The sequence below is a fragment of the Parasteatoda tepidariorum genome, chromosome 3 (assembly GCF_982258835.1).
Source record: "Parasteatoda tepidariorum strain Cologne lab strain chromosome 3, Ptep-v5.0, whole genome shotgun sequence".
Taxonomy (NCBI): Eukaryota; Metazoa; Arthropoda; class Arachnida; order Araneae; family Theridiidae; genus Parasteatoda; species Parasteatoda tepidariorum.
The window spans coordinates 5,705,744-5,719,100 of NC_141757.1; the positions used below are offsets into that span (position 1 = coordinate 5,705,744).

A 13,357-nucleotide genomic window follows, 5' to 3' on the forward strand; every position below is an offset into this window, starting at 1 on the left:
ATACTTAATATGAAAAAAGAAACAAAAACCTGGAAATTTTATGATTTTTATCTGGAAAACATGGAAAAATCAGGGAAATTTGAAATCGGATTTGAGTGGCCACCCTGTATTAGTTAACATTGTAATGCAATACGTTAGAAAATAAATACAAATAGGAAGTATGTAAAAACTCTCCTGTATATAAACCCCTTACCTGTATGTTTAAATATAAAAATAATGCCTATAAACTCGTGCAAAACATGTCATTATTATAATACTACAGTTATTGTAATACTGCTCAAACTAACAATATTTTATAAAAGAAGGTAATATCGTGATTTACTATTGATTCATTTTATTTTTTCACTTTTTAATTCTTTTTTTCCTCACTGAATTAATTAGATTTTTTTTAATTTAGTCTGATCATTGAAAATAACACCTTAACTAAATATAAATATTAGAACTTTCTCATTTCGATTTTTTTTCATCAGTTGCGATTTTTTTTCTCTTTCTATTTCAGCAAGATTCCTTGGAATTTTCTGACAGTCGTTTTATTTATTTATTTTTTTAAATGAGGTTCAAAGGGTGTTATGATTTTGTTTACATCATTATAGGCATCGTTATGAATGTTATAAGAATTCAATGTTCAATATTCCTATAATGCGAATATTTTCCTTCGCAATGAATACCAACTGTTATTTGTTGTTTTATAATGAACAATTGTTGAAACTTTAAGGAAAGTTTTAATATTTCCAAAAAAAAAAATAATAGAATAATAACATTTTAATTTTATCCGCTCTATTTCAGTTATAAAATTGAACAATTTCAAATCGTCACTATAATTTTAGAAATAAGATAAAGTAAAACAATTAAAACTGCGGAACATATAGAAAGAAAAATAAATATATATTTTCAATGGCATGGATTCTGCTTTAACCTAGCGAGAAAGTTGTTAAAAAGATTCCGAACTCATTTCAAATTTCTATGTTAAAGGTTAGTGTATTCGTTTAAATCGATGTATTCCCTATGAACCTATTCGGCATAAAAACCTAATTAAAAGAAAATGGCCATTTTTAAATTTAGACTTTCCTAAACGACTGCAATTAATCATATCGAGATTAATCTGGGTTACTTATTCCCTGAAGAAGAAGACTAATTGAAAAAGAGAGTTAGAGTAAAATCGTTTGCATCTGTTTCGGCGGCTTTTGACATTAGAAGTTTTTCCCTCCTTTTTCTCGTCTTGAAAGCGGTCAAACTGTAACCTTGACTTTGAACTCATTGGCCGACTTCTGACAACCCGAAGGCGATAGAACTATTTTTAAAGAAAATCTTAGCAATTGGGAGAGAGTTACTGAGAATGTGAGTGAGACGGAAAAAAAAGTGCAGAAGACTTTTTGTTTATTAACTTTAGCGACTTTCATTTTCTTTTTCATGAGCGGGCGACTATTAAAAATAAAAATATGACTTAGACATAAAAAGAATTAATTATTAAAATGAGATTTGATTATTTTTATATTGAATTCTCTTTGGATAAACGAATTTTATAATGCAAAAAACTTAAAATATCGTTTGCACTAATTAATTAATTTATTTAGGCATAGGCAGTCAAAACATTAACGTTTTGACCTGCACTCGTTTGGGAAGACTTTCTACTAGTTTTTGATAGTAATCGACTTCGATTACAGCTCTGCTTGCAGTGAAGAGGGTCGATTTGGACAAATTTTTCTTTATTTCATTAAATACAAATTTAATGAAAAGAACGAGGTAGCTTTGTTTTACTGATCAAAACAATTATATTTGGTTAACGGTCGGATAGTGATCCATCTTGATGATCCCCCCCCCTAAAAAGGGATTTTAATTTAACATATTACACAAGTAATACAGATAAAACAAATGTTTTTCCTACTTAGGTATTTTTTTTTCTTTTCTTTTTTAATTTCCAATGAGTTGCACAATCGGTCTTGCCGATGAGCAGACCTCGTGCGTTCTCCAGAGGTGGTATCCACTCTTTCAGGACCACCACAATGGGTGAGATACCGTTGAATAAGATATAAGAAGAGTGTGAACTAATAGTAGGAATTAAATAATGATCACTTTTCGAAAAATTCAACATTTAAATAATCCTTTTCTTCTTTTTTTTTAAAATTATAAACATTTCCTATCTTTTGCGGAGCACTGACAAATGTTTTGTGGAGCACTAATTTCTCCAAAGTGCATAGTTGAAGATCTTCTGTATACATTTATTTTTGCCAAAATGTTTTTCCTGTGTCTATGTGTGCCGATTAATTTTATTTCAAGATTTCCCATTTTTCTGTGTTGAACTAGGAATAATAAAATTCGATAGTCAATGTTAAGATTTGGAATCGTTTTCTAAACGCAAACGATCGCCGTTATTACCGAGCTCTGTTATAGTGAGATGCAGGTGCAACAACACGAGCCGAAGACTCACGGGGAATGTGTGTTAGTAGATTTAGGTCGATAATCTCACTTCACTATTTTCTCCGATCAAGTTTTCATAATAATAAACAAACATTATTTTTCTTCTTGAAAAAAGTGCTTTCATTTTTTTTACAATCATTAACGTTAGATTATGGACTTTTTAAATCACTTCCAATTGTTTATTCTAATATCAGTTCAAACAATGTTGCCTGTTACTCCACTGACGAGGAAAAAAAAGCAGAAATTTTTCAAAACAATAATGTAATAAACTTCTTTGGGTATTTCTGTACTTAATAAACCTTTTCACACGTGTATTTATTATTTTATTTTATGACCGCAGTTGAACAGCCGACCCAATTTTTGGGTTTGCGACTACTAATGTTCAACTCCGTAGCCTTGTAACTTTGAATCCATCCAAAAGACAAGGGGACTCTTGGATCAGTAACCCCAGAGGTACGATTTGTTATGGGAATATGGAGGACATTGTGACTCGACAGATTTAACGCGCATCAGTCACCATTTACTATGTTCGGCCGGCTGGGATCGAACTCACGACCTCTTGGACACGGGCCCAGTGCCCTACAAACCGGGCTATCTCTGCCCTTTTATTATTACTGGATTATTTGAATTCACTTCAATTATCAATCAAAATGATTTAAAATTGAAACTAGATCGGTAGGTACTTCATATAAGTCGCACTAGAGCCGCACAATGGGCTATAGGCGACGGTTTGGGAAACATCCCTGAGGATGATCCGAAGACATGCCATCTCAATTTTAATCTTCTGCAGAAGGGGTTGCTCCCCTATTTTGGTAGCTCGAGAATCTGCGCTCGAAGTCCAGCACTTTACGGTAGAACAGTTTAATGAGGACCGATACTGCGCACCCTCGGTCCTTACGCAAGCTCGTTACTCACCCACTAACCGTAGCCAGTGATGCTTGATTTCGGTGTTATACTGAGAACCGTGTCTTTGCGATCAGTTCAGGGATAGAGTGTTCGCCTTCCAATGAGGTGAACTGGGTTCGAATCCCAGCAATGGCTAGTTGATAAGAATTCCGCATCGGGTTTGAACCGACGTAAAATATCCTCAGTGGTGGACGGATCACGGGTTAGAGTCCCTTTGCCGTCGTGCTGACCATGGGAGGTTTTCGTGGTTTTCCTCCCCGTGTAACGCAAATGCGGATTAATTCCATTAAAAAAGCCCTCCACAAAGACAAATTTCTCCCAATACTTAATCCTGGAGTTCCCTTGTCTGCTGGATTAGGCTCCAAATGGCAAGGCTGCGGAAATGAACGTAAGTAGTTGGAAACCCAGAAATCGGGTCGGCTGTTCAACAACGCTTATAAAATAAAATAATATTACTCTCTAACTTTTTAAATAATGATTGGTAATAATGTTTTAAAAAAATTTTCCCCCCTAATTTAATTCACGAAAACATTCTCCAATTGAAAAAGAAATTATTATTTAAAAACATCGCGGCATATCATGAAAAATCGATATTTTTTTTAATATATTGCATTATTGAAGCTTCTGAAAACATCCCAGCACTTGTAACGGCACAATGAAAGACTATTCAGATTGATAACCCCCCCCCCGGCAGAATCGCAGCGATACCGTGACATTGTCACAGAACGTTGCAGTGTTTTTGCAGAAATATTTTTTCTTTTGAAAAGTAAAGAATGTTACTTTTCTTTTCTACAGAAATTTACACGTAATATTTGAATCACGCATTTAAATAATCACTTTTTGACGCGCTCAATTTACGCCGATAGTGTCGCAAATCGATGTCATGTTTCGATTGTATTTTCGGCAGTTATTGATTTTCACGTGATATTTAAATATCCCGATGTATTTCAAACAGTGTGGAGAATTCGAATCCTGCATTTGAGTATTTCCATTTTAAGGCAATAAATTCTATCGAATTTTTGGCCGTTATTGCCCTTCATAGTTTTTAAATCCGATATTTTTTATATGATATTATTTATTACAACAATCTAATCTCGAAAGGAAACGCGCATTTGAGGAGTCCGTGATTTCTTCGTCGATCTTTTTTTCGGTAATTAATACTACGGATTTCATGATTTTTATAATTTTTTTTTATTGTGACGATTATTTACAAAATGCGAAGAAGGAAATAATTCGTGATTTCCCCCCTCCTCAACAAAATGCGAGAATATAACCCCTAATATTAGAATAAAAAATTTTCATTTAAAAAAATTATATAGTTTTTTTTTTCTCTGAAAAACACAGCGTTTTTGGTATTTAAAATTAGTAACATATATGTTATTATTATAAGCACCTTGCAGAAAGATATTAGTGCTAGAGAGAGTTTAGTGGCAGATAACTCGAAAAAATTCTGCCACAGGGTTGATAACGCAATAAAAATGTTCCTTAACACCTGTTCATTCTACACAATAGGCTGGTTTTCTTTTATTTTATTTACTTATTTACATCCAAGTATGGAAGTGAAGTCGATGAACTTTTAGGCAACTTAAATGACGAGTCTCAAGCTTTTCTAAATACAATAAAAGTCCGTTATAACGGCAATTCATTATACAGGGGGCGTAGCGTTTTTAAAAATATCTTAAAGGTGCTTATTTTTTATTTACGTTTTTTAGAAGCCCTTAAAGGTGCTTTTTTTATTCGGGGTTTATAAAAAGTGCCTAATTTTCTATCTTTTAAAAATAATTTTTTTTCTTGCCGTATCGATTATCGTTCTAAATTACAAAAAATGCATGATTTTCCAACTTTTCTCTACAATGTTTATCTGAAACTAGTTATTTTATTACGAATATGTAAAGTTTTTGAATTTTATTGATTTTATAAACCAAGAACTTTAAACGATAGAAAAGAAATAATTTTTATTACTACACACATACTAATTATGATTTTCTTTTGGAAAGTGATTAAAAATATTTTTTGAGTACTTTAAAAGTACTTAAAAGGTGCTTATTTTTTGTTGAGAAATCTGGCTACGCACTCTGTTACGGCAGATGAACTTTTCGTTGCTAGTAAATATACACATTTAATGAATGAAACAAAAATCTAATTTAAAAAATGACGTATTTAACTGTTTTTCTTTTAAATTGAAATACTGTTTTGACTTAAAATACGCGTCTAGATAACGCAATTCTGCGTACAGATTGTAGACTGAATTACGTACTTCAGTGAAATACCTGGAACAACAAGTTTCCAAATAGTTTTTGCAAAAAGAAATATGCTTGTGCCGCTTGTTTTTTTATTTTTATTATTATTATTGTTATTTTTTTTTTATTGAAGTGCGTGACAGGATTTCTGAAAACGGCGGAACTCTTCTTTTGCTAGTAATAAATAACTTTGCCGGTGATCACGCACACTGTGCTTTATAAAAAGTATGGGTTGAGAAGTGGTGGATCAGGGGATAGAGCGTTCACCTTCCAATAAGGTAAACCGGGTTCAAATCCCAGCGATGACTGGTCCCGTCTTGCTCTGACCACAGTGCTGACGTGAGATATCCTCAGTGGTAGACGGAAAAAAACAATGCTGGGTTCGAGTCTAACTTTGGGAGGTTTTCGAGGTTTTCTTCTCCATGTAACGCAAATGTGGATTAATTCCATCAAGAAGTCCGAGACGAAGTCAAATTTCTTCCAATACTTGATCCAAGTGTTCCCCTGTCTTCTGGATTAGGTTCAAAAGGTTAAGGCTGCGGAGTTGAACATTAGTAGTCGTAAACCCAAAATTGGATCTGCTGTTCAATGATGGTTATGAAATAAATTAAAATCTGTACTCTTCAGATTAAACTTTTTTTTTCCAAATTCAGATTGTTATTTTTTTTTTTTTAAATCCAAGTAATCGTCTATTTTATTATCAGGGTCTATGTTTTTCTGAGATGTACCTATTTTGTGAAAATTTAGACATAATTTGTGAAAATTAATAATTATAATTAAAAATGAACACAAAAATATTGGTTAAAATAATGATTTATCGTTTCTTACGTCACACAAAAATAAAATTTTAAGAAAAAGTATTTTGTAAAACTACCGTTCTTCCTGAAGTTGAATTTGTGAAGGTACCTCTAAACGGTAGTAAATTTGGGCTTGGACGGACCCCTGATTATGATTAAAATGTTAACAAAATATCTTACATGAAGCTATAATAATTGTATATTTTGAAAGGAAAAATATATTCTGTGTTTTTGTGGAAAATATTTACGTTTTAAGGCCTGTTTAGACGATCCAATTTCTTGGACAGAGATTGATTGATATTGATGGAAACTTGTTTTGCTTTGATCGTGTAAACAAACATCCAAGAACTTGGTCCAACTTCTTGGACGATAGTAGAGCATGTTCTACTTTCCATCCAAGTTTTTTCTCCCTTAACCAATCAGCGTCTTAGGTTTCGTGACGTCAACAAGCTGGCAGCAAATTATGTCATTTTGTTGTGGGTTTTCATATATTTTAGTCCAAATAAATTGATCTGTTGAGGTTTATTTGTGTTATTATGATTTTGTTTGAATTTATTTAGTAATTTTAAACTTATGTAAGTATTATTTTATAATGTTGAATATGAACAATGCGCATGCGCAAGTTTTTCTTTCAACGAATCAGCGACATTCAAGAACTTGGATAGTGTCAACGAATCATCCAATTTCTTGGACAGAGAAATCCGTCCAATTTCTCGGATTCAAGAAATTGGACCGTGTAAACAGGCCTTAAGGTAGGGGGAAAAAAAAACAATGAATGAAAAGCAATTACGAGGGATTGGCAAACAAGAAACAGAGCCCCCTAAAAAAAATAGCAACTTAACCCGACGTCTCTCGATTCTCTTAAAATTTGTTGCTTGTTGTTTAAATTTTGCATGTCGTTTAATTTTTGCACTTCTTTTTTGCGGATATGATTGTGTGAGCTGATGATGACGAGATTATATCTTGAATTTGTTATCTGACTTTTTAATAATTTTTCTTCTTTTTCCATTAACCTTTATTGTTTTCCACGTTTTCTCTATATTATTAAAACTTGTTTTTTTTTTTTTTTTTTTTTTTTTTTTTTTTCCAGGGTTCGGATCCGAGACTGGCGACATGTCGAGGCAAATTACAAAATCAAAGAGCAAAATTAAACCAAGAGATCAACAAACAAATTATGATTCGAAGTGGAGCTGAAAGACTCTACAAGTGAGTGTGCTTATATTACACATTTTATGTAATTTATTTTAAAAATCAGAATGTTACTTTGTGGCATCGTGGGGCAAACTAAACTATCAATGTTCGACTCCGCAACCTCGTCATTTTAAACCTAACACGGAAGGCTAGGAAACTTCTGGATCAAACATTGAGTTAAACTAGCCTTCGTGGACCTCTAACCTGCATTTGTTTACACTTCTTAATCTGAATTTGCGTTACGTGGAAAAGAAAACTTCCCACTGTTAGCCCGACGGTAAGGGGATAATCTATTATCCATCTACCATTCAGGATGTTTTACGTCAACGCTACAATCGGTGCAAACCGGAAGCAGAATTCGTATCGACCAGCTATCACTGAGACTCGAACCTGGCTCAGCTCACAGGTAGGCAAGTACTCTATTCTCTGAGCCACCGCGCTTCACCCCAATTGTTATAATCGCATATTACATAGTCCCGCAATTAAGACACGGTTCCCAGTAGAACACCGAAGTCAAGCATCACTGACTGCGGTCAGTGTGTGGGTGGATGACCACTTGGATCAGGGCTCGAAAAACCGCCCGTCCTCGGCGGTTAAAAATTCCCCGCGGACAACGAATTTCTCGAATCCGACGTCCGCGCGGACTGCCATTTTCCCGTCTTGACCTTTGTCATTTAAATTATTTCATAAAAGAAATAAATTATTTCATAAGAGAAATACTAGGTTACTATTAGTAACCTAGTATTTCTTTTATTACTGCATAATGTAATCCTAGTAACTACTAATTCCTTGTGCAATTTATATAAATGTTTGTAATAAACAAGAGAAAATTATATTTTTATTTTGTTAGAAGCGACAGGTTAGTTTCAAAGGAGGACAGGTACATTGTTGGACAAGCCGTCCTCGGGGACGGGTAAAATTTCTGTGTTTTTTCGAGCCCTGACTTGGATCATTCTGCGTAGGGTCTGCGGTATGGGTCCTCGTTGAACTGTTCTACCATAAATTGCTCGACTTCACAAGTAGGTCATAGGGCTACCAAAGCGGGGATCAAACTTATGATGGTATGTCTTCGGATCATTCTCGGGGATGTTCCCCAGAATGTCGCCAATAGCCCATTGTGTAGCTGTAGTGCTACGTAAATAAACTACAACCACAACGCATGTTACAAAAGACATTAGATGGATTTTTGGTGGTGATAGAAGTTTATTACGAAAGTGATGCGACCTGCGTTTCTTGTTTCAGATTTGATAAAAATAGAATTATTTTCTCCTCTAGTTTTATTTTATTGAGAAACAATTGTTACTCGCAGTACTAGTCCATCGAACACCAGTTGATATCTGGTCAAAAATTTGATGGACGATAAATTTTAAGTAGCGATCAAATCGGCTTGTAATAGTCAATAAACGATTAAAACTTTATGTTGGATTCTAGTGTATGCTTTCACTTTCCGTCTAGCTAGACGGAAAGCGATAAAAAAAATATTTTTGGATTGGCAATAAAGGAATAATAAGTTGTGTTCGTTTGGCGATCAGGAAATGATAGATATTGTTTAGCACGCGTAAATTCTGTTTAAAATCTTCTGTTCTGTTCTGTCGCCATAAATTCTGTTTGCAGGGCCGGCTTATGCATGTCGCGGCCCCTAGGCAATGCTCGTCTCGCCCCCCCCCCTACCGTCATCTAACTTCGCTTATTTTTCGCATATTTTTATCGCATATTTTTTCGCTAACACAACACTTTATTCATAATTACGCTGTTTTTTACTACATAGGTATATTATCACATTATTCAATAAAAATATTGAATCAAACGAAAAGAATATAAGTAATTAATATATGCATTTAAAAAAAATCATACAATAAGCTTAAATATTAACTCTTCTAACTTTTTTTGTTACAAAATCGTTCAAGACATCCTGAAAGTTAACCTTTTCCAATACATCATTTTCAATTGCCATTATGGCCAATGAATTTAAACGGTTTTGAGACATAGTTGAAGGAAGACAGTTTTTAATTAATTTCAATTTGGAAAAGTCTCGTTCACCAGTGGCGTTTGTAATCATTAGACTTCTATATATTTGCAAAGATGTCATTACATTCGGGAAAGTTGATTGTGCCATGTTACCAATAATCAGTTTGCAAGACTCTTCGGCAGGCACAATTTTTTTTCCGGCGTCTTCTAATTGTAAGATGAAGATACTAAAATAGCGTCGATGTAATGTACAGAGCAGTCATTGAAATTTCGAATTAAATTTTTACTGTTTAAGAAACATTGTCAATTTTTTTCTCTGTAGCACAGGGCCCCTGAACGTGGCGGGGCCCCTAGGTAGTTACCTACAGTGCCTAATGGATAAAACGGCCCTGTCTGTTTGTAGTGGAAACTGTTATGTTGTCCTCAGGCACTGAGCACCAGTAGAGATTTAAATGCTCAAGTTTAGGGGTTCGTTTCCATTATGCGGTGTTTTTTTAAAAATTCGAAATAGAAAAAAGAATATTCAGGGCATACATTACAGATTACAGGTTCACAATTTATCTATTACAAATTTCTTCTAATATATATAAATATATGCAGTCCCTGGCCAAATTAATAGGCGCACTATAAGATTTTGTGTAAAATTTTAATTATCAGATGATACTATACAGCTTTATTGCTTTTATTCACTTGTTTACTTTCGTGTATCAATGTGGGTTAAATAGGACGATACATTATATAAATTCGACGATTAGATAAATTAGACGATGTATTGTATAAATATAGAATAATTATGACGTCAGGTATTATCTATATATATATTTCTCTTACACGGCGATAAAAAAAAGCTTCATTACAACTACCCGAATGGCAACGCTTGAAAATCAACCAATAATTGCCGCTAAAAATGTCACATGCCAAATCTAGATTGGGTGGCTCAACATATAGGACGGAAACTAAAAACGGAAACTGAAATAACCAGAGTGTAAAATATTATGTGCTTATGCGCATCGTATTTTTTGTTAAATAATTTATTTATTATATATCAGTTTATAGATGGTAACGAGAAGAGTTTGGTGGTTGCTATGGTGACTAATTAGAATGTAAATTGTTTTTTTGAGGGAGTGTGAGATTTGATTTTTGGAACTGCGATGCTGTAATTTTATTGTTTAGTTAATAAATCTTCCTTTTATATTAAACGTGATAGTCGTTTCCTTAATTATTTGATTCGAAGTCCTTGGAGTTTTATTTGAGGTCAGTTTATTTTGTATTTTTTGACAAGAGAGAGCATTCTCACCAAATGAGATTTCTTCCGATAGTCAATGTTTTGTTTATGCAGGTTTTTCCATTGCAATTCACTTATTTCAATTTTTAATAGACTTAATTATAGCCAAAATTTTAACCTTTTTTAAAGAGATACCAGTTTTAGAAATTTTATCTTAAGATTTTATACTATAGCACATTTCTAATAGGTTTAACGAATTACATGTCATTTATTTGAATTCAAATTTATTTTAATGACTTAGTATTTGCTAAAAAGATGTAATTTTTTTTTTAAAAAAAAAGTTGTTATATGGATTTGAATGATTGTTTTGAATTCTTCGAATTTTGTGCATTTGCAATGTACCTAAGTTAGTTGCGAGCGAAGCAAACCATGCGAAGCTTTAGCGAGCAAAGCAAACCATGTAAGATTGCGTGGCAATTTTCGGGGGTTGGCGAGCTTTAGCGAGCAGGGGGCACAGCCCACTAGTATTAGTATATTATAATAATTAGACTAAATTATTAGACGCACTGTAGTGTTTTAATAACTAGTTGTTTTGCATGCAATACTTTTATATTTAAACATACGTGTAATAAAGTTTTATTCGTGAGATTTTTTATATACTTTCTATTTGTATTTATTTTTAACGTATTGCATTACAATGTTAACCCATGGATACTGGAACATGAACAAGTGTAAAATGGCTTCAGCCGAATAAAAAGAATAACGCTGTAGAATATCACCTGACAATTAAGATTTTACGTAGAATCTTACAGTGCGTCTCATAATTTGGCCAGAAACTGTAATTGTCTCTTTAAAAACACAACAAAAGAAACTTTACGAGTAGATTCTTTTAAGGCTAGGAGAATAAACGTTTAAACTATCCGTTCTTTTAATTTGTTTTCTTTTAATTAATTTTAACACACACCAATTATTTGCTTTAATGTAAAAACAAGGAAACGATAATTAAGGTCAATTATCATTTTTCTTTTCAGTGATGGACCTAAAAGTGCTCTCATGCCAGAGAAAGTAGTCTGTGTCAATTTTTTTCCTTAAAGAAATCATCGTTCGTAAAAAGTGAAATATCGTTCGTAAAATACTGCTGTTTTATGCCTTTGGACGCGGGATAAAGATTGTCTTGGTATGGCGGAATGATAGATTTTAAATCATGAAAATAACTTCCGTGAAAAAATATCGGCCATAAAATAAATAAAAATTGTCTGTGTTTACAGTTCTTGTTTAATCTTCCTAGCAAAACTCCTGTGGCAATGAGATTCGATTAAATAAGAACGGTTCGTTGCTTCGATCACAACTGAGATTATATCAACTGGGTTCCGGTTAATGTGTCTTGTCAAGTCACATCAGCTGCAAGCGCATTCTTTTAAAAGTCTTCTTAAATATTTTATTATCATTTCCTTGAGGGTTTTTTTTTCTTCTTTTTTTTCGTTAATGAACTCTTGCAATAGCACAAAACTTTACATAAAGTGGTATATAAAAAGGCCAAGACTTAACATAAAGTGGGAACCCACTCTTAGAAGAAATATTAGGAATTGGAAGAAGAGAAAAAAGAAAAAGAAAAACGAAGCAAATAGTAGGAGGATCCCCTCACATTGTTTTTTGAATAATTTGTTCTTGACATTCTAATATACTGCGCAGACAAAATCAGTGCAGTATTGCGCAGAGTCAGGAGATAATGTTATCGTTCATCTCTTTCGTACACAGTTGAATATCAGTTGTGCAAACAAGATAGAAAACATATTGAAATTTTCTTTAGATTCAATTGTAAGAAAGAAAAGTCAAAACCCACTTGATTATAAAGTCTTTTCTCAGAAGTCATATTTTATGCGTCCTAAATTCATGCAATATTTTTCATCCATTCTTGATTTAAACCATCAGTTATACAATATTTAAATATTGTATTGAATAATACTTTTTAAAGGAACTAACCCGCATTTGCGTTACATGGAGAGGAATACCACGAGATCCTCCCACGTTTAGCCTGACTGCAAGGGGACTCTAATCCATGACCCGGCAACCACTGAGGATACTCTTACGTCAGCACTGTGGTCGGTGCGGGTCATGTGCGGAATTCGTATTGACCAGCCATGGCTGGAATTCGAACCCGCTTCACCTCTTTGGGTGGCTCTATCCCCTTAGCCACCACGGCTCAAATATATTTATTGCAAAAAATTATAGTCGCATTTTTTTAAATCAATGAGGTTGCCATAAGGTTTCAATGATTACAATATCATTCACATGTCAGTATAAGCCGTAGTAAAAATGATTTAAAAATATAAAATATCAGAAATGTTCACATACAATTGATTAACATTCGTGTTTGTATATAGCATCTTTTCGTCACTAAAATAAAATTTATCTGGGTTGAAATATACAGAGGGAGGGAGGGGGTCATTTATTGATATTCTGAATTATTCTAGCGAATTTCGAGTCTCACCATTTTGAAGAGTTTGCCGAAATTGCTTCCTCAGATTTTGCAGATAAAAAAAAAAAATAGTAGTTCGTTTTGAAACTTTAACAAAACAAATCTACTCGCCCGACCTAAATATTCGCTCGCC

General features: G+C 33.5%; 1 protein-coding gene and 1 long non-coding RNA gene across 4 annotated transcripts in view; both read left to right on the plus strand.

The window, feature by feature from the left end:
- LOC147812725 (uncharacterized) overlaps nt 1-13,357 on the plus strand; it is a 284,443-nt gene that overhangs the window by 178,872 nt on the left and 92,214 nt on the right. The window lies entirely within an intron of this gene.
- The window catches only part of Rhp (GTP-Rho-binding protein rhophilin), a 76,960-nt gene that overhangs the window by 28,738 nt on the left and 34,865 nt on the right, over nt 1-13,357 (plus strand). For all 3 annotated transcript variants that reach the window (XM_087158665.1, XM_087158666.1, XM_087158664.1), the window contains exon 2: nt 7,452-7,567. In XM_087158665.1, coding sequence (XP_087014791.1) covers nt 7,452-7,567 — 116 coding nt within the window. The remainder of the gene's footprint in view (nt 1-7,451; nt 7,568-13,357) is intronic.